Here is a 22,990-nt window from a genome sequence, read left to right as displayed (position 1 = left end):
TTACAGTTTTAAATATGTGAAATTAAAAATATTTAGATCGGACGACTAAAATATTTACCTGCTATAAAAATGCAATAAATATTGGAAATTTTTTTTTACTTTATATGTTTAACAATAGTTGCACTATCCTCATATGTAGCTGACATTGTAAGTATGTGATGAATCTCTTACAGTGAAGAAAGGTTTTAACTGATACTAGAGCTTTGAAAATAACGTAAATATTATAATGTCCTAATATGCTAGCTTTTTAAATTCTCGATATCTCGAAGGTTATATGAACGGACAGATAGTGGGATTATTTTGAGTTTCGTAGTTTTTACATTTCTAATCAATAACTATGTTTTTCTATACTTTTATAGTTTCGATCTAAAACGAATAATTTGCGACAACATAGTGGAAGTAAAGCATATTTGTATGATGAAAGCAAGGACTCTAATAACAAAGACTTTAACTCTCATCCAGTAATTAAGCTTACAGCAGAGCTAATTGTTTTGCTCACATTTAGATTAAATCGCCTATCAAGAAACTATCGGTTTGTCCACAAAGTGCTTTCAGCTGAAAAAAAGACCTTGCAGGAAATAAGTGTTATGAATCGTCTAGGATTGTCAAACATAGCAGCAATGTTTACGTTTTTAAACAAATCTTTAAATAGGTGAGTAAAATGTTATCCTTGTAACTTATAAAAAATTTATAATTTTTAATTCCGATTTTATTTTAATAAACCCAGTAAGCCTAAAAGAGATTCAGGAACGAATTTTATGCCACAAAGTGAGGACTTCACTAGTCTTGATCACAATGACTTCGTCCAAATGTTAATTGCTATGTGGTATGCACTAATTGCTAATACTGAGGTAATATGCTACTTGACTGTATTTCTGAATCAAGCAGCCAATTCGTCTATGATTTCATTACCAATGCCGTTTTTGGTACTTTGTTGGGGTGCTTTAACATTGCCAAGACCAACAAAAACTTTTTGGGTTACTTTAATTACATATACTTTGGCGATGATATTTTTGAAATCCATTTTGCACCAAAGAATAGTAGTTGAGCAACAATTATTTAATAAATTAAACACTTTAAGTATGGAACTTATCATGAAGCATGGTAATGCTGTTTACGATCTACTTTTACTTGTTGTACTTTTTTGGCATCGATACATGCTGAAAAAGCAAGGCATTTGGACAATTCAACGGACAAACTCTGAACTACTGTTACTGGAAAATAGTCGCAAGTTTTAAATTTCAGTTAAATTAAACAATTTTTAAGATTCATTTTATTTCAGCTAACCATTTTAGACGAAGACAAAGTACAGAGAGACCAGAAGATATTCTTGATCATTTAAGGTAAGTTATTGACAAAGAGGAAACAATTTTTTATTGCACCCTTCCAGAGGGTATTATAATTTCAGTCAGAAGTTTACAACGTATGTAGAATATAACGAAGAACATATTATATTTTAAAAACCAATCTGATGGATGTGCATTCCTACTTTCAGAAAACTCGCTTGCTTTTCGGCTCAGTAAAGTCGGTTCAGTATATAGACAACAAAATTTGCACTAGGCTGATTGCTTGTAGTACTCGATAATTAATTAAAAGTCTCGAAAAATATACAATCCATTAATCAATGTTAGGGAGCGAGATGTAAAGAAGGTTAGATAGGATCATAGGAAAACAAACAAATATATCTGTTCGCGCCAGAGCGGCGCTTTCCAGTCCTTTTTGAACCGCCCCTGGAGTCTTAACAGTCGTGAGAGCAGTTCTTCCAGATCACTTGCATCTCGCTCTCTGGCACTGTTAAGGGTCTCCAATCCGCTCTCGGAGCGGCTCAAAAGTTTCCACCCCGTAGCTTAAGTTAGTTCTAATTTCCAAGTGTACCAGTGAAGTCGTGAAAATAAAGAGTGAAGTTTTTTTTATAACGTTTAACGAAAACTTTGCCCGCGTTTTTATTCCACCCGAAATTTCCAATAAGAAGGAAGGAAGACCCGCCGCCTACACCCCAACATTTTGGTCCTTCGAGCCGGATTTTCAACAACTACCAGCGACCACACCGGCGGAGTTTTTTAAAGTTCAAGATAAGTACGAATTTTCCATATTTCCGTGGCCGACCAGTCAGATATTTCCCAGGATCCCAATTTTCTTATATCTGTCTGATCGGCTAATTCCATTTGTGCATACGATCGCCATATTCCGGCTTCTTTTTCGTATTGCTATTTCCACCTTTATACGATCGCCATATTCCGGCTTCTTTTTTTCGTATTGCTATTTCCACCTTTATACGATCGCCATATTCCGGCTTCTTTTTTTCGTATTGCCATTTTCCGGCTTTGCTCTCCTTATATTTCCCAATTTACATACATACATAAACACATAAAATCCAGATGTATGCTTTTTAATGTACGTACATATGCTTGACGGTCTCAACATATGTACATAAGAAGAAACATTTACACACTTCTATTCGCGGTATATCCAGCTAACATTTCGAGAGCGACATTTACAATACAGTCCACATTATATACAATTTCCAAAATTACAGCAAAAAGTGCAAAGAGAAATAAAAATAAATCCGAAATTAAAATTATTTTGTGTGAGCAAAGATCTTTTCCAGTGTGTGTATTCCAAGTGCATTTACATAAGCAGCAAGCAAGGAACGAAAGCTCTGCATATGTGCATTGCATGCGTCCAGCATTAAAATCAAAGAGCAATAATATAAATAAAGAGTGTTGTGCGTGAGCTGGGGCAAGCATATTTTCGTTGCCCACTGTGTTTCATTCCAAGTGCTTTTGACATCCAAATATATATACATATGTACACGCACATATGTATGTCAAAGCCCAAATAATTATAGTGACACACATATCAATCCAAACACACATATCCATACATACAATCATATAACCCAAATGCATGCTTATTAATGTACGTACGTACATATGCCCGTAACGTAAGGCGGTATACCCATTTGGAACGCAACATTTACACATATGCCCGTAACGTAAGGCGGTACACCCAACAAAGATTTCAAAAGCGACATTTACAACATAGCCAATATCATTTATAATTTATAAATAAAATATAAAATATAATAAAAAACAATTTATTATGGTAAAATTGCGCTTTAGCGGCTTTTGCTAAAAATGGTCTAGGAATTTTTTTTTTTTTTTTAATGGATACCTTAGGGCCTAAACATTAATAAAAAAGTGGCGGAAAGCTTAAATTTTAATTATTTATGTGTTAAAATTGCAATTATTACTGCCGCGAGGCAACCCGTTTTAGAACATTGCCATGTTTTTCTAGCGAAAAACTTTACCGTTGAGAATGTGTTGTGGATGAAGAGTGCTGCAATTGTGTGAAAATTTAAAAACAAAAGAAATTTAACAATTTTACCATGTCAGGCACTGCCAATTTTACTACTGAACGCTGTAAAGGTTGCGAAATGACTCAGAGTGATTTTATAGTACTGAGTGAATACCCAGAAAAGCTATGGCCAGTTGCTTTTTTTGCTATTTTTACAAATAAATACTTAGAAATCAAGCTTTCCGCCACTTTTTTATTAATGTTTAGGCCCCAAGGTATCCATTAAAAAAAAAAAAAAAATTCCTAGACCATTTTTAGCAAAAGCCGCTAAAGCGCAATTTTACCTTTATTATATATTATATATATTGCAAAATAACCCGATTCCACCGAACACAATTTATTATATTATACATATTGGAAAAATATCCTGAGTCCACCGAACACAATTTATTATATTATACATATGGGAAAAATTTCCTGATTCCACATCAACACTATAAGCAACCAACTGCAAATATTTTGCAAAACATTTTTTGTCGAATTTTTTGATATTTTGCTCGCACATCAAAGCAGTGGTTTCAAAAAAAAAAAAAAACTTTTAATAGGTACAACTGTTCCGTTTCCACATATTCCAAAAATAGACCGGAGCTGCAACGCTAAGAACGAACACAAGCGGACCGCTTGCAATTGTCTATCACGAGGAATCGAAGCGGCCACTGCGCTTTATTAATTTTTTTGTTTGTTTTCTTGAATCAAAATCAAATTAATTCCATACGTTTTTTGTCGCGTCGCATACATTGACCTTGTTGACATTCCGCTATTAGAATTTTCGATATTTGGAGCCGCACCTGTATTGATCGGAAGTTATCGATTCCATCCTTCCGTTTCCTTTCAAATACACCCCGGTGATCCGCAACAGCGGAACCACATTCCAGTACAGACTTTTCCGGAGTGTCAAATTACCACAAAGCCAGCCAGGGTTGCCTAGTTAATCTGATTTCGGGAATGCCAGAAGACAAAACAAAGTTATCGGTTCCGTCTGCAAATAAAACGCGATCGCTATCCGCTTCTCCTCGCGCGCGCACCTCAAGCGCAGTAGTTCCGACATCAATAACCAAGGCAAAGAGCGAAACTTCATTAGACACCCAAGAGGGCGAAAAGAAGTTGTCTGTTCCTACGAGCAATCAGAAACGATTGTCGCTCACGCCTAAGGTTAGGTCACAGATCCAGACCAAGTCCGTAAAGTCGCTGGCAACTCGTTCTCAGGCAAAAATGAGCAACGACATTGCAATTGCAGCCCTCGCGCGGTTCATAACGGTGTCCGACCGCATGAGCAATTTCAGAGCGACCATAGAAACTCCAGGGCCGTCAGCTCCGTCCGTCCACACCTGCAAAGTCCGTAAGGAACAAGTCCGCTCACTCTGGGAAAAGGCCGAAAAATAATTCGAAGCGTGTCTAGACACGATTTCCAGCATTACGACTGAAGGAGCGGAGGAGATTCTGGCGACTCTGCATCGTAAATATGAATATTGCTATTCGGTGTACGAGGAGCTATCAGTTCGTCTCAGCGAGCTGATGGACCAAGCCACTCCGCAGCAGTCGACAGCGAGCACCAGTAATCAGTCCGCTTATATTTCGTCTGGGTGCCGGTTACCACCATGCGATACTGAAGTATTCGAAGGAGATTACCTAAAATGGCCAACATTTAGGGATCTTTTCACAGCAGTTTATGCCAACAATCCTAGGTTGACACCGGTCGAAAAGCTTTTCCATCTCAATGCTAAAACTAGCGGCGAGGCTAAGGCAATCGTAGCCAAGTCCCCTCTCACAAATGAGGGTTTCGACTCAGCATGGGCAGCGCTTCGAGACCGTTTCGAAAATAAAAGACTGCTAGTAAACAGCCAACTCAAACTCCTGTTTAACTTGGCGCCCGTCAGTTCCGAATCAGGCCAGGCTCTGAAAGATCTTCAGAGCACAATCCAAGGGTGTTTGGTCGCTCTGGCTCATTCCAAAGTTTCCACAGAGAATTGGGACTGTCTCCTGGTATTCCTGTGCGCCAGTAGATTACCAAAACTGACCCTCTCCTTATGGGAGCAGTCCCTTTTATCGAAGTCCGACATTCCGACTTGGGATGAGATGAACACGTTTCTTGGTGACCGATACCGAACGCTAGAGGCGATTGAGGACATGAAACCAAGTCACAGCAATCACTCTACCACTAAGAGTCAACCCGTCTCCAGGAGGCTCAACTCCTTCGAAGCTAAAGTGGTTTCCAAACCGAAGAATTGCGATCTGTGCTCAAAGGAGAATCATCCAGTCCGCTTATGCCAGCGTTTTCTCCAGATGTCTGTCGATGCGCGGACCAACTACATCAAGAAGAAACAGCTGTGCCTAAATTGTTTCGCGAGAGCCCATCAGCTACGTGAATGTACGAGCACTCACAGCTGTTTCACATGTCGAGTTCGGCATCATACGTTGCTCCATAAAGGCAACCCCAATTCCAGTGGGTCAACTGCCGGAAATAGTTCTTCTGTAAGCCCACAAAATCCAACTGTACAGAGGGCCGCCAACGCTTCAGAAAATCTGCCCGGTGTGCAGAATTATTTCGCAACCGGTGCCAGAGCGGTTTTACTAGGTACGGCCATCATTGACATTTGCATCTTGGGCACGAACTACAGGGCTCGCGCTCTAATAGACTCGGGTTCTGAGGCTACGTTTATTACGGAACGCCTGTTCAATTTAATTAAGCTGCCATTCCGCCTCATCCAAGCCCAAGTTTCGGGCTTAAATAAGATCATTTCCGCTCAGGCGACCAGGCTCTGCCATTTTTCGATTCGAGCTCCTAATAAGCCAGGCCTTCAGCTAGAAACCGCAGCTTACGTTCTGCCTGAATTGGCCGGAACGCTACCGTCCTATCCAATCCCACGAGATGCGCTGAGTGATTTACCTGCTATCCCCCTGGCAGATTCTACATTTCTTGAGAGCTCCCAGATAGATGTTCTGATCGGAGCCGACATGTTACCATCCGTTCTGCTGAGCGGCATGCGCACAAACATTTGTGGCTCTCTCCTAGGTCAAGAAACTATTTTTGGCTGGGTGCTTACCGGCCCAGTTTCAAGTACATTTAGCCAAAATCGGGTATCCGCTTTCACGACCCAGATAACCGAAACGAGTGACAGAGTCTTAGAATAACTTCTCACTAAGTTTTGGGAGGTGGAGAACATACCCACTAAAAGGGTAAAGGAATCCGATTCCTATTGCGAAAACAATTTTCTCCAAACGACCACTAGAGACGCAAGCGGGAGATACGTAGTATCTTTACCATTTCGCGAGCCTGAAAATCTCGTGTCCCAATTGGGGCACTCGCGATCCAGTGCCCTAGCTCAGTTTCTTAGAAACGAAAACCGTTTGAAGAGAGACTTTCCATTAAAAGAGCAGTATGACTCAGTCATTCAAGAGTATTTGGATCTGGGTCATATGAGAGAAATTCCCCCGTCGTACGATTCTCCAAACTATTACCTGCCACACCACGCGGTGATCAAACCCGAGAGCACTACCACCAAACTTCGCGTGGTATTCAATGCTTCTAGTCCTTCATCCAATGGGACAAGCTTGAACGACATTCTTCATGCTGGTCCAGTCCTACAATCTGATTTAACCATTCAGATATTGAAGTGGCGTTATTTCCAGTACGTGTTCAGCGCAGATATCACCAAGATGTACCGTCAAATCTGGGTCGACCCCAAACATACGCCGTTCCAGAGAATCTTATTCCGGAATAAAGAAGGAGAAGTAAGCGATTTCGAGTTAAAAACAGTCACCTTTGGTGCTAACTGTGCACCATTTCTGGCACTCCGCGTACTCCAACAATTGGCAGACGACGTAGAAAAGGACTTCCCTACAGCAAGCAATATTATTCGCCACGGGTTTTGTGATGCGTCTCAGAAGGCCTATGGGGCCGCTATATACTTGCGGGTAGAAGTAGGCCACAACATTATGACACGTCTGCTTACCGCCAAAGCCCGAGTCGCCCCTGTTAAAACGGTGTCCCTTCCACGGCTCGAGCTGTGTGGGGCATTGCTGTTGTCAGAGATGATTGCAGCTATCCTTCCGAATATGCCAATTTCCAATTCCGACATTTTCTGCTGGACCGATTCCACCATCGTCCTCGCATGGTTGAGCAAGCCGGCTTGCCACTGGACCACGTTTGTCGCCAACCGGGTGACAAAAATTACTCAGGTGACGAGCGCTGAGCATTGGGCGCATGTGCGATCCGAGCACAATTCCGCGGGCCTGGCCAGTCGAGGCGTTTCGCTGAGGGAGCTGGTTCATAGCCAACTCTGGTGGGAAGGACCGGACTGGTTGCAACAGCCGAAGGACATGTGGCCAACACGGGAGCTAGGACCTCCAGTCACAGACATAGAGCAGAGTGCTGTGAAGGTCAATTTCGCCAAGGCCCCATCCGAAGATTTTTTGGAACGTTTCTCCGCGTTGGACAAGGCTCTGCGGGTTCTTGCGTACGTAATACGGTTCACTCAACGCTGCCGCAAGACGCCGAGGGACGCTGCTGAGCGACCCACCAAGGAAGAGGTCCAAGAAGCTGAAAGAGTCCTTATTCGAAATGCTCAGCGGGGAGAATATACCCAAGAGCTCAAAGTCCTAAACGATAAGCGTCCGATTCCAGTTTCCAGCCCGATAGCCAACCTGTTTCCATTTCAAGACCAACAAGGCCTGTTAAGGGCATGTGGGCGCATTACGGCATCAACGGCACTCCAGTACGACGAGCGGCATCCTATTATACTGCCATACAACTGTCGGTTAGCTCGTCTTCTCGTCCTTTTTTCACACCAGATTTCCCTGCATGGCGGCAACCAACTAGTGGTACGCCTCATCCGATCGAAGTATTGGATTCCTAAAATCAAAAATCTGGTAAAAGCTGTGCTGAATTCCTGTAAGGTGTGTACTATTTACAGGAAGAGAGTCCAGACGCAATTGATGGGCGATCTCCCTACCGATCGAGTTTCCTTTTCCAGGCCATTCACATATACGGGCATGGATTATGCAGGCCCGTTTGAAATCAAAAACTATACTGGCAGAGCATACCTTATTACCAAGGAATATGTTTGCGTGTTTGTCTGTTTTTTTCTACGAAGGCTATCCATTTAGAGCCTACGTCCGACCTGACCGATTCGTAGCAAGAAGAGGTTGTCCTCAGCGAGTCCATTCGGATAATGGCAAAACCTTTGTGGGGGCAGCGACTCTACTTTCTAGAGATTTCATGCAGACGATCAAGGAGTCTGTAGCTGGAACCTATAGCCATCAGGGACTTGTGTGGCGGTTCATTCCACCAGGGGCTCCACATATGGGAGGATTGTGGGAGGCTGGAGTAAAGAGCTTCAAGGCACTCTTTTACAAGTCGACGTCAAGTCGGAAGTACACGTTTGAAGAGTTCGCCACGCTTCTCGCCAAAGTTGAAGCCTGCCTTAATTTCAGGCCGCTGTCTCCCATGTCCGAAAATCCATCTGAGCTATTGGCATTGACGCCAGGCCACTTTCTGATTGGGGGACCTTTGCTTTCAACAGCTGAGCCTGAAATTAAGGGCGATGCTCAGTCGATTATAAATCGCTGGCAGCACTTAAAGGCCCTGCATCAGCAGTTCAGTGCGCGATGGAAGGAGGAGTACTTAAAGGAACTTCACAAGCGCAATAAGTGGCAGACTCCTTCCAGAGATATCCAAGTCGATGACATGGTGGTCGTCAAAGAAGACAACATGGCATCAAACGAATGGCGGCTCGGCAGAGTTGGATCTCTTCTTCCAGGAGCCGATAGTAGAGTTCGCGTAGTAGAGATCCGTACTGCTCGAGGGACTATAATACGTCCCATCCACAAACTAGTACTTCTTCCTATGGAGGACAAGGCAACCTCCGCCTTTCCAAATAATGCATTCTGTCCTCCTTCTAGCACTTCTTCTATGGAGGCCAAGGCAACCTCCGCTTTTCCAAAATAGTGCCTTCTGTCCTTATGCTTAAAAATCCGTCCACAATTGATACTAAGTTCGCTTATATTTTTTTTATTAAAGCATCAATACCATGGCTCCACGTCCTCGCAGCGGCCAAACTTTGGACGACAGACGTTCACGAGGTACTCGATCCTACCGCTGCCGAGTCTGTCGGGGAATCCATCCGCTACGGAAGTGCAGCCGTTTCCTCAGGCTCAGCACGGAGAAGCGGCTCCGCGCCGTTCTCATTAACAAATATTGTGCGAATTGCCTGGCGCATCAGCACTCCGGAGGGCAATGTCGCAGTGGCGACGCATGCAAAAAATGCGGGAAGGATCACCACACGCTGCTCCACCTGCACGAGATGCCCAGGAGTTCTCGACGACCGCCCATCCAGCCACGGCGTCAGCCGCCTTCCCCGCGACGCCGCCAATCGCCTTCCCCTCAACGCCGCTAATCGCCTTTCCCTTAACGCCGCCAATCGCATTCCGAGCAACATCGTGCATCGACCGCTCGCCTGTCGAGATCAGTCTCCCGGTCTCCGTCACCATCGGCAAGGCAAGCACTGGTACGATGACCAGCTCCAGCGGCAACCCCATCAGTAGCGGCTCTAGCGCAGCATCAGAGCCTCTACATTCTCCCGACGGCCATCGTGTTGCTGGAATCTGGGACCACCACCTTCGAGACGGCCGCGTTGATCGACCCGTGCACTCCCGTCGGCACCATCGACAGCTCCCTGGCAACTGCCTTCAAGCTACCCACGATGACAGTGGGAAGTGAAGAAGTCTGCTCGACGACGATCCGGTCAAGAACGGGCGATTTCCAGATCGAGGTGCTCCTGAAGATCAGCCCGAAGCTACGCATCCGTACCCCGATCCGCGCGCTGACTGAAGATATGCGAGCCCAGTTCAACGACGTCCGTCTTGCCGATGAGCAATTCCATCGCCCAGCAACAGTCTCGCTGGTGTTGGGCTCGGACGTATACCCCGACGTCATCCGGCCCGGGTTCCTAAATATACGAGATGGGCTGCCCGTCGCACAGAGCACGGTATTTGGATGGGTCGTGTCTGGAGCATGCAGATACGCCTAATCCGTTGCTTCGCTCGTCCTCGGGGAGAATGTTCGCGCCAGAGCGGCGCTTTCCAGTCCTTTTTGAACCGCCCCTGGAGTCTTAACAGTCGTGAGAGCAGTTCTTCCAGATCACTTGCATCTCGCTCTCTGGCACTGTTAAGGGTCTCCAATCCGCTCTCGGAGCGGCTCAAAAAGTTTCCACCCCGTAGCTTAAGTTAGTTCTAATTTCCAAGTGTACCAGTGAAGTCGTGAAAATAAAGAGTGAAGTTTTTTTTTATAACGTTTAACGAAAACTTTGCCCGCGTTTTTATTCCACCCGAAATTTCCAATAAGAAGGAAGGAAGACCCGCCGCCTACACCCCAACAATATCGAGGAATGGATATCTGGTAAATTTTTAGTAAATTCTGTTTGAATTCATTCCAACTGGTAGGTTTGTAAATTCATGGGAACCGATTCGTGCCAATCTAATTTTTGTCGCCACAGTTCCTGATGCAAGATTTTAGCTCTTGTGTGTTTGCACAACAATCCCAAGGGATCAAACAAACGGGGTGTGACGGATAAAATGTTGCGTTTGGTTGGTGGTAGGGACTGAAACGAATCCTCCAAACTATAATGAAATGCATCGCTCTGAGGGTTCCATCTCATCCCAAGCGTTTTTACAGACTCGGAAGTGTTGAATATAAGAGATTTTTCTGGTTAGTGATCAAACTTGGGCGATTTTTTGCCCATTTGGCCAGCTGGAAACCCCATAACTCCAACCCCTTGGTCACTTCTCTGCGAATGACTTCCAATTCTTTTAAACTGTTTGCTGCTGTGAGCATATCGTCTAAATAGAAGTCGCTTGAAATAACCTCTGATGCAACAGGATGTGACTCAGAGTAAATTTTTGCTAGTTCACAGAGGCAACGAATAGCCAAAACTGAGCAGAGGCTGTCCCATAAGTGACAGTTTTGAGGCGATAGGTTTGGAGAGCTTGCGTCGAATTTTCCCTCCACACGATAAGTTAGAAATTTCTATCTTCATTGGCAATGTTAACTTGCCTATACATCTTCGAGATATCAGCAGTCAAGGCATATTTGTGTAATCGAAATCTTGCCAAAATAGCGTAAAGCTCCCTCTGAATAGTTGCACCCACCATTAGAGTCTCATTTAGTGAGATCGAGGTTGAAGTTTTACTTAAAGCGTCAAAAACAACTCGTAACTTTGTGGTGCTACTATCAGGTCTTAGGACACATTGATGTGGAATGTAATAGTGTTGTCCTGGAAGAGGTGTTGGAAGCAGTGACATATGCCCAAGGTTAAGATACTCTTTCATAAACTCTTGATACATGACATGTAACTTGCGATTATTTGCATGCTTGCGCTCCAACGCAAGAAATCTGCGCCTTGCCGTTTCGAAGGATAAGTCTAAAACACTTGGAGTTGTCTTAAATGTCAACTTTACCTCAAAACGACCTGACGAAATCCTGTGTACTGTTTGTTCAAAGTGCTCCTCGCAAGCAACTTGTTCAGCTGTATAAACAGCCTTCGATCTCTCCGGGACGTGTTCCAATTCCCGAAAACCTTCTACTAGAGAGTCCAGAAAACTTATATTTTCACTACCAGTGACGCTGCATACTTGAGCATTATTCGATACGCGTTGAGTGTACTTTCCCGAAACAATCCATCCTAATAAAGTTTTCTGGATTGAAGGATGTTCTGAACCCAATTTTATTTGGCCTACGCTGAGAAGTTCGAAAAAGGATTCTGCCCCAATTAGTAAGTCTACTTTTGCGGGCTTGTGAAAACGAGGGCCTGCTAATTCAATATTTGCTGGAATTTTCCACTGTGCACAATTGACTTCGTTATCTGGTTGATATGATGATATGAAGATTAACACCCAAAAATCAGTAGCGAAACTATAAGCATTGACGCGAGAATGAATTGACGTGTGGACTTTGTGCCGTACTACCGAGTCGGTTCTCCCTACAGTGGTGATATTCAAATAGGATTCTTTCCTGTGTAACCGCAAACGCTGTGCCATAAAGTTTATTTGAGACCCTCAGTCTAACAGAGATCGTGCTAATTGAAACTGTCCAAATCTATCCCGTACCTTAACGACAGCCGTAGCAAGAATAACTTGGTCACTACTTGCAACATGGCAAGAATGGGCTTGATTGGTATGATCAAATGCTACTAAAGGTGACTGGGCTTGCACTTGAGGAAGTGATCCCGAAGAAATTGATTTCTGCTCTTCTCCGTATCTGTGAAGAAGTGTGTTATGGGGCTTGGAGCAAACGCGTCACTTTGAATCAGATAATTAATGCACAACCGATAGTGTTCCGTGAAATCGAACCGTTGGATCACTGACAAAGCCATGAAAGGTTGACAACTGCCTAAACTATGGTTTGTCGCTGAGCAATATCGACATTTTAATTCAGGTCTGCGATCTGTTTGTGTGCATGAGAAGGACGATTTGGAATATCCTCTATTGGAACATTGGTTAGGCTTCCCTTTACTTTTGGTTGACTACTCAGCAGCTAAATGTTGATATCTGTTCCTCAAATCGGGATTTTTTTGTGTGATCTACTTTGGACATTGCTAGGTGTATAAAAATTGCGTTATTTATTTCCTTTTCACTATCCATGGACTGTAACGATGCATAAAGGGCCGATATTTCATCTATAAGAGACCTCAAGCCTGATGCAGAGGGTTTTGATACTTGCGGGAGGTCAAAAAGCTGAGAAATCGTGTCAAAAAAGATCAAACATTCATTATCCTACACGTTTTTTAGACTAGCCAATGCCTTATATTTAGATCCGAAATTTGAAAAGCTTTCACAGTTCCTAATGCATCATCTGTTAGACATGTAAGCAAATGGTTAAATTTCTCTATATTCGTTAGAGATGGGTCGTTATGAACTAAACTCTCAAAAAGACTTATAAAATTTTTGTAGTCGGAATGTTTTCCATCAAATTTGGGTAAATTCATTTTTAGTAACTGAGACGAATGACGATAACCAATTATATTAGCTTGACTAAGTCTCTGAGGCTCGACTTCTCTCATTGCGGACCGATATAACGCTTTTGTAGTTATGCACATCTCCTCAACATACGCTCTTTAATAAATCACTGGATTTAGCACATCGATGTCTCCTTGGATATCCATCAATTTTTCGCAATATGTTTTGAGAAGTTGCATTCGGTATTCTATTTGAAACCTATCGAATGAAATAGTTTTTTCCTCAAATGACGTTCTCATTCGTTGAATATCACGCATAACCCTGTCGTGTTTTGCATAGCCGATATTAGTTTAGCATTAGGCTTTGACGATACTTCCTTTTCTTTTCCAGACATTTTAAGTTAATTTAAATAAATAAAATATTCCAACTAAAAAAGTCGGACACAAGGGTTAAACATATCTCTTTCCAAAATGTTCAAATGCTCAAAATGCTCCCTTAACAATTTTCTAACGATATCCAAATTTTTATATTTTGAAAAATTAAAAATGTTAATTCCTCTGAAAAAAATTATTGGGTTGTATAAGGGTTAAATGTGCACAGACACACCACCAAAATGCACAAAATATGTTTGTATGTGTGTTTGCCGTTAAACCAAAATGCACAAATGTGTAATTTTTAGTTGTCAAATAAATTGTCCAAACTATTTAAGTGGATCCCGTACGGGTTAAAGATGCCCACAAACACCGCCGAAAAATACCAACAAATGTATCACAATTTTCTCCAGGCTGAATCTTTCAATATAAACCGAATTAATGTCCAGGCAAATACATAAATGTATGTATAAATATACAACTGTGAGCTAGAGGTGCAGAAACATCGACGTTTGCACGTTTTCTAAAAAAAAAATAGATGAAACATCGATGTTTTCAAAAATAATTTTGTATATAAAAATAAAATTAAAAAGTCTTTATAGAATTTGTATTTAAGGGGTTATATACTTTCTTTGTCGAAGAAAAAAAGGAAAGTTCGGATTTTTTTTAGGTATGTAGCCACTATTTAATTTCACGGATGTTTTAATTTTTTGATAGTACACTTTATTAACAATGTTTGTGCAAAATTTCGTGGCAAAATATTAAATATTGTGAGGTAACCCTCACAAGGGCCCCCTTCCCCCCAATGTATGTAATGTAAATATTAGTTAGGTATAGTTTATAAGGTAGAATATTAAGATTTAGGGCAACTCTTATTAGCTAGTTTAAGGCCCATGAAGGGCATTCTTTCTTAGTTAGGCCTACGGGAGAGAACCCGTACATACGTTGCCCGGCGGGCGCACTCGCCACACCGCCCTGGCAACATCGCCGCCAACACCTGCCACATCCCCGCCCCCACCCGCAACATCATCGCCAGCAACAAGCATCAGCAACACCATCGGCAACATTACCGGCAACATCGCCAGCAACACCACGGGGATCATCACCGGCAATATTGCCGACATCATCTCTCCAAACTTTACGCTCTCGGCAGCCGACAAGCGGCAGAGCCGACGGCCGAACCAGGAGAGCCACGCACGGGAGGAGAGGAGCACGATCGCGTAGTGAGACGCGGGTGCAGGGAAGCTGCAGAGAAAGCAGGACAACGACAACTGCACGGAGGCAGCGTAAGGGCCGCTGCCACGGTCGGCAGCAGCAGCGAGAGCTTCGAACAGCATCCGCTGCTCGCCGATCGGGGAGTCGCTTTTGAGTTCCCGGAGAAACAAGTCGCAAATTATCGTGGAGTAAAATTACAAACCCTGAGGACACGTGGACATGGAGTCCCACCAGTAGACGGGTGAGCCGGCCGCGGGCCCTTTCCCCTAAGGGGAGACCAGGATGTGCGTAGGGCAGATAGGGACTATCTTAAGTTTGGTAAAGTATTGTAATAAATTTATAAAACATGAATTACGATCGGCTCAAAGTTATTCTCCAGTAAAGGCGGTCTCCGGGTGACGGAGCCGCCACCTTCCCTCTCCCATATCCTCCCTCCTCTCGTAGTTAGGAGCACCGGCAACCGGATGACGGGGCCGGCTAACCGATCCGCGGCTGACGGGATCGGCCGCTCATATCCTCCCTCCCTCGTAGTTAGGAGCACCAGCAACCGGATGACGGGGCTGGCTAACCGATCCGCGGCTGACGGGATCGGCCGCTCACTACTTCCCTTCCCCGTAGTTCAGAGCACCGGCAACCGGATGACGGGGCTAGCTAACCAATCCGCGGCTGACGGGATCGGCCGCTCACATCCCTCCCTCGTAGTGGAGCACCGGTACCCGGCTGACGGGGCCGGCCAACCGATTCCCGGGGTGACGGGATCGGCCGCCTATATTCCTCCCTCGTAATGGAGCACCGGTACCCGGCTGACGGGGCCGGCCAACAAATTCCCGGCTGACAGGATCGGCCGCACTCATTCCCCCAAGTTTGGGCACCGGCATCCGGGCGGCAGACAACACACCCCCCCCCCACACCGGCTACCTCATCGGCCGCACGCGGAGCACCCATGGTTGACTGGCCGGAGCGGGGATCGGTATCCGGACGACGGACCGGTTCCCCGGCGGCTGGTGGCCAGTCGTGTTCCTGCGCGGATCCGGGTTTTTCCCCTCCAGACACACACCTAAATAGAAGCCCGCCTTCTTTTCCTGCCTGTCTCCGTAAATATACAAATATTTCTGTAGGGGACCCTGGATAGACTGAGTTTATATCGTTTATTGTTTTGAGAAAACTGTTTAAGATAAAAAGGTGAAATTTTTAAATTTATTTGAAAACATATTTATTTTGCAAAAAAAATTTCAAAATTGAAAAGTCAAAAAAGGGGCGGGAGGGGGCGTTCCTCAGTTGCGGCATTTCGGCAAAAAGGTGTCCCGCTTACGGAAGTGATTCAACCAATACGGGTAATCGGAAATACAACAAGAAAAGAAGCTAGCTTCGGCAAGCCGAAGCTTACATTGTGCGACAAAATTTAACGAAATGTTTGTTTAAGTTACTTTTTTGATTGTTTTCGGTTAAGAATTATGCACAAAAATATCTATGCCACCTTCTAAGTGATAGGATTTCTTTTTTATGATAAATTTTATGAAATTATTATTATGAAAATAATTAACACAAAATATTATTTTTTTTTACTTCCAATAAACTATTATTTTTTTTTAAGTGAATTTTTTTCCAGATTTTTTTTGGCTTCTTCAGAGGTATTCTCGCGTAACAAGTTCCATACGTAGTCGCCCAGAGTATAGAGCTGGGAGAAAAAAATTTTAAAGCATTGTTATAAAAGCCTAACGGTATATTTGCTTAATACATTTTAATTAATAGATATTGAACTTGCATAAAACGCTTATAACGGTAAAAAAATATTTTCCCAATATGTGATTATAAGGCTGTGAAATATGCAAAAACACGCGTTTTTGGGACATTTGAGTGTGCGTAGAAGCTGATTGGCTATTGATATTAACAAATCCAAAAACTTATATTCTTATTTTGACTAGTATAAGTGAAAAATAAGAAAAAATCAACTTAAACATTTTTTTGTCGCACAGTGTTATATACCCTACAGAGAATTGCAAAAATCACTATTTTCTTGATTTAATCATACGCGAACTTTTTCAATCAACTAACTCACTGAACAAAAGACAGCGATGAGTAAAAATCAACTCATTTTGCCGTACACATCATTCCGATCATCTTGAGTCTTCGGCTCAAAATTTCTCACTCAATTCAACTCACTGAATAAAAAACAGTGATGAGTGAAAATCAACTCATTTTGCCGTACGCAGAATTCCAATCAAAAAAATGAGCATGTTTGCCGAAAGCATCATTCGGATCAATTCGAGTTGATCGTGTATGAGTAAACGATTAGCGACAAGATGACACGAAGTGAGCATTACGAATGCATGTATGTACATATAGTAACAATTTCTATGCGAGCTTCTTGAAGCTTGTTGTTGCTTGTTTTTTTGTCTTCCTCCTTTTTAGTCAAATTCTTCGTTTCGCTTTGACTCATATTTCATTTTTGTAATTCATAATTAGTTGCATTTTGTTATTTGATTGATATGGAGGGTATCATTGAAAAAATTCGCACAAATGAATACTAATTGGCTGCCCGGCATAAGGGTAGAGACAATATTTGGAGCATATTGACAGAAATTGTTAAGGAGGATGGCGTTGTTCTGGATGGTTTTTTATATTGTTGATCTTGTCATGATCTTGTGAAATACTCACCGAAGCAAACATCAAATTTAAGCCGACACAAATGCTGCAAGTTGCTTAAAGAGTCAAATTTGTTGACTGCAGCGAAACCAGAATACAAGAAAGATGCTATTGACGCATGTGTGGAATGGGTGACTCAGGATTGCCAACCCTTTTCAGCAATCAATGCCAATGGATTAAGGAGCATGGCAAAGTTTCTAGTCAATATTGGTGGAAGGTATAAGGATGGAGTTGATATTGATGACCTGCTGCCAGATGCAACAACGGTGTCTCGAGCTACGCAAAAGTTGGCGGATGAGAAAAAAAAATTATTAAAGATGAGGTAGCCGAAGTTGCTAGTAGTGGTGGAGCAACTGCCACAGTTGACTTGTGGTCGGACAGTTACGTTCATCGCAACTTTCTTGGTGTCACCTTGCACTATCAAAAAGATTTTAAATTGGTAGATCTCATCTTAGGTGTTAAGTCAATGGACTTCGAGCGTCCAACTAGCACAAATGTTTTAAACAAGTTGAACACTTTGTTTGCTGAATTTGGCATAAATAATTTGGACCAAATGAAGTTCGTCACCGATCGAGGCACAAATATCGTCAAGGCTTTGCAGAATAATATTAGGTTAAACTGCAGCAGCCATTTGCTTGCAAGCGTTTTGGAGAATGCGTTTAAGGAATCTAAAGAAGTTGCTGAATTGGTAGAAATGTGCAAAAAAAATTGTCAAATATTTTAAGAAAGCTAATTTACAGCATCATCTACAAACATCTCTAAAAAATCAATGCCCAACAACATGGAATTCGAATTTCACAATGTTTAAGTCTATTGTGGACAATTGGTTCAACATAAATGAAATTCTAATAGAAAAACAAGGAAGTCAACGATTGTTGCTTATAAACATATCAACGCTAAAACAATTGGTTGACTTATTTAGCGATTTCGAGATAATTTTTAAGAAGCTTCAATTCTGCAGTTATCCATCCCTGTGCTTTGTGATACCGTCAATTGAAAAAATGCGGCATATTTGCGCGCCACAAGAGGAAGATGTACCGGCACTGGTAACATTAAAAGAAAAGATTTGTAATAATGTTAATGAAATTTGGATTCCAAATATTTGTGTGTGGCATAAAGCTGCTTGTTTTTTGTTTCCACCTGCGTTACAAATGCAGCCTAACGACAAAGACGCAACAAAAAAATTTTGCATTTCACAAATTAAGTACTTGGACGTTCCATCAACTAGTTCTGCTCAAAACAGCCCAAGCACACCAAACGGCGATTTTTCAGAATTTTCATTTGAAAGCTCAACTTTTTCAACAAGTACACAAGCAGACAAGGATCAGAATGTTTCTTTTTTTCCAACCTAATTAAAAAGTCCACACTGAATAGCTTCAAAACACCTGAAGATGAGCTGAAAAGCTATTGTAAAGAAATGGTTGATATAGGAGATGACTTTGATGTTTTAAAGTGCGGGAAGGATAAAGAACAGACATATCCCAGACTCTCAAAATTCGCACTTAATGTCCACTCAATGCCGGCAAGTAGTGCCGCTGCAGAGCGCGGATTTTCTTTGGCTGGAAACGTGATTACTGAAAAGAGGAACCGTCTTTGCCCAAAATCTGTCGACAGCATAATATTTTTAAACTCGTATTATAAAGCATTTGACCATTGATTTTTTTTCGATTCTTTAATATAATTTCTTAATTTTCTTTAGTATGTAAATGTAAAACATAATTATGTTTAATATAAATTTAAAATCAAAATGCGACGAACCAATGAATATAGTATGTTCCTTATTTGTTTTAAAATAAAATTAAAACATGAAAATAAACGCTTTGTTGTGAAATCATTTTCATTGTGTTGTGTTTCACCTTCTTGTTTGCACATTTCATCTGTGCAAAAAAAGTTCCGTTTGCTGAGCGCATGAGTAAAATCATACGAGTTGATTTTTGTGAGTTGAGTTCTATTATTGTTTAAAAAAATGATTGTTGAACCCAATGAGTTGCACCCGAAATCATTATGCTGAACACGAGCCGAACGATTTGAAGTGAAACAAAAAATCGCTCGCCCCCGAGTTGATTAAAAATCTACAACGAAAATGTGAGCGCATGCAAGTTTGATCGGCTGATCCGAACCGTGTGATTATTCGGCTGTTAAGCGCGTACGAATTTTTTTCATTCACCAGAAGCCGTTCTCTGATACCCTTGCAGTCATCAAACATGTCGAACAAAATACATAAAGGCTAATAACATCGAAGCTACGACGACTTTTCTATTAATTTTCCATATTTTCGACTATTGTTCATATGGCAGCTGTATTAACCCGGTAATCGTACCAATACTACAAACAATTGTTAATTACTTCTATATATATATCTATGCGCGGTGGTCTGTTCACTCCGGCTCAAAAAATTAGATTAGAAAACAAGAATAGAAAAGAGTCAAAGTATAGCCTTATTGAGAGTCATAATGAGTCGCTCTCTCGCTCTCAGAGTTCATAGGAGGTACAGGCTCCCACATCCCTCCCTTATTGATGAGTGTTCAGGCCTCTCCCGCTCTCCCTCTCCTGGAGCTTCTCCCCACACCGCACTCTCCCTCTCCCGGAGCGTGGAGCATGTCGCGCTCGGCCGTCCAGGCTCTCCACTCCCCGAGCGCAAGAAGTCTCCGCTGCGCCTCCAAGCGCCTAGCTTAGAATAGCTTAAGTTAGTTCCAAATACGTCAACGCATTGAATAAACGCCCGGCCGGTCCGCGCTATACCCGAAGTTTTAAAGTCTTTACTTTTTGCGATCGCCGAGTGTGTTTTTTCTCGACCCCACAGCCTACACCGCCCGCCGTCGCTGATCACAGGAGTTTGCTGCCTTCAAGTCGGACGTCCCCAGCACTACAATGAGCTTTAGCTTGAGTCCTTCTCCGGGTGTCGATGTCATCTCAGTCGTCGATTCCATCTGTTTTGATTCATAAAGTGTCCTGAAATTGGAAGGCTGCAGAACGTCACCTGTGCTTCGGGAGTGTGAAGAGTGATCATCGGTCTCAGCTGAAGGCTGTGTTTGTGGAATCTTTTTACATGGCTCACATTTCTTGTCAAAGTCTTTCCTCCGCCTGTTATTTTTATAATGTCTCCCTCTCTTCCTTCTACGACGTATTCGGTGGTGTCAAAATTTGGTGTAAGCTTGTGGGGAAAAATTACGATTTTAAGAAAAACCTTGTCTGCCACTTCAACATTGATATCTTTGGCTCCTCTCCTCTTGTCGGCATATTCTTTGCCTTTCTGTTTGTTTACCAAATCACGGTCTCTTTCTACTGAATCACTGTATTCTCCGATTAAATCATGTACACCCGGTCTCTTGTCCCTTATTACTCGATTGAACATTAATTCCGTTGGTGCAGACCCTGTGGTTCCATGGGGAGTCACATTATACATCAAACCAAAGGATTGTATTTCATTCTTGAAATTCTTCTTATTGGTGTATACAATTTTTAGCCTTTTTACTAATGATCGGTTCATATTATCAACTTCCTCATTGGCGTGAGGCCAATAAGGTGGTGATGTTACTTGCTCTATTCAGCATTGCTTACAGTATTCCTTAAATTCTGCACTAACATATTGTCTTCCGTTGTCCGTTTTCAGCTTTTTAGGATAGCCTAATCTGGTGAAAATTTCTTTCATGGTACTGATTAACGACATTGATGAGATCGATTTTAGAAACTTGTATTCCATATACCTTGAATAATAGTCGATGAAAACTAGGATGTGCTCATTGTTAGGTAACGGTCCCAATAGGTCTGTGGCTACAAAAATCCATGGTCCTTCTGGAAATGTGGTTCGTTCCATAGCAGTGGTGTGTAATATAACTATCCGGGTTCCTCGCATCAAAATAGATCCAATAAGTGAGAGTTCATGTCTGAACGGAAACAGACTGTTTGACGATGAAGCGTTACACGATTCGTCCTGCAGGCACGACATTGCATCTACGATCTCCTCGTCGTTAATGCTTTTCTCTGCAATTTCAGTAATCGTCATGGACGATGGAGTCGCGTTTTCGATTACGTGGAGAATGCTATGTTCGCCTTTCATGTCGTAGCAATATCCTGGGATTAATTTATACAGTCGAGAAAAGGTATCCGCAATGTTCTCCTTTCCGGTTTTATATTTGACTATGAATTTGAAAGCTTGGAGGCGGAGAAGCCATCTTTCGATTCTCGCTGGAGGCTTCGAAGATGGTTTAAAAATGGTCTCTAATGGCTTATGATCGGTTATTAGTTCGAACTCTAACCCAGCTAGATATTAGAAGAATTTTTCCACTGCCCACACTAATGATAGGCTCTCCTTCTCGGTCCGCGAATAGCGCTTTTCGACATCTGTCAGGCTTCGACTAGCAAAAACAATTATTTTCGGTTCATCGTCTCTTGAAATTGCAGCAATACAGCTCCTATTGCAACCGGACTGGCGTCGGCAATTAACTGTGTTTTGTGCTTTGGATTGAAATACTGCAAGTTTGGAATTTTCGCCAGACAGGATTTCAATTTATCAAACGCATCCTGTTTCGTAGCACCCCAGATGAACTTCTCATCCTTTCTGAGCAGTCTTGTCGCAGACCGAGCCGTAGCACATCCAACTTAATTGCAGTTTCTCGTCCCAGCAATGACTGTTTTCCTTTTTTTATAAACCCCTTTATGTATTACGATCTATTTAGTAGAATAATAAGTAATTTTTTTGGAAGACAAACATGTGGGTTTAGCTTATTACCAACAGCATTGTATTGATAAAAAATTAGTGATGCGCTAGTGCTGTGGGAGTTCTCCCTTTTAGTCTTCTTGGTTGTGCTTCTCTTCTCGGAATTTCTCTTAGGCTTTGATTCTGGTGCGGAAATAATTTTTGGATGTGGATTATGCAACTCTGTTTAATTATCTCTGAGATCGCCTGTGTGCTTAGCTCTCTGTGGATGTGGTCATTTGTTATGTATCTGTCTGAGTTAGATATTATTCTTAATATTTTCGACTGGGCTCTTTGTAATATGATGAGGTCGGATTTGCTGGCTGTTCCGCATATTTCTATTCCATATGTCCAGATTGGTCTTATTATTGTTTTATAGATTAGTAAGCCAATGGAGTTGTCGAAATTTGTTTTTTACTTCGTTGTGTTTGTTTATCATATGTTTTTTCCGCGTGATTTTTGAGTCAATAGTGAGTCCCAGGTATTTGGCGCTTGTACTTAGTTTCAGGATTTCGTCATCTATTTTTATTCTTGTTGGGGTAGTTATTTTCTTTTTTGTGTATACCACCTGTTGTGTTTTGTCCTTGTTTATTTCAATGCCACATTTCTCAAACCATGACATTGTTGTTGTTAAGATCTCTTGAAGTGTGTTTGCTGCTCCTTTTTCTGTGTAGCTAGAGGCCATTAGCACTGTGTCGTCAGCAAAGGTTGCATCATTGAACCATGGGTCAGTGGATTTGGGATGTCTGCT

General features: G+C 42.3%; 1 protein-coding gene across 1 annotated transcript in view; it reads left to right on the top strand.

The window, feature by feature from the left end:
* Nucleotides 1-274: 274 nt before the first annotated feature.
* The window catches only part of LOC122320353 (piezo-type mechanosensitive ion channel component), a gene marked incomplete at its 3' end in the record, with an annotated part of 78,887 nt that continues 56,171 nt past the window's right edge, over nucleotides 275-22,990 (top strand). The window contains exons 1-3 of the mRNA XM_043208546.1: nucleotides 275-289; nucleotides 360-652; nucleotides 728-1,210. Of these exons, the coding sequence (XP_043064481.1) occupies nucleotides 275-289; nucleotides 360-652; nucleotides 728-1,210 (791 nt within the window). The remainder of the gene's footprint in view (nucleotides 290-359; nucleotides 653-727; nucleotides 1,211-22,990) is intronic.

This window comes from Drosophila ficusphila, unplaced genomic scaffold (genome assembly GCF_018152265.1).
Source record: "Drosophila ficusphila isolate 14025-0441.05 unplaced genomic scaffold, ASM1815226v1 contig_470, whole genome shotgun sequence".
Lineage (NCBI taxonomy): Eukaryota > Metazoa > Arthropoda > Insecta > Diptera > Drosophilidae > Drosophila > Drosophila ficusphila.
This window is presented reverse-complemented; position numbering and strand designations above follow the sequence as displayed.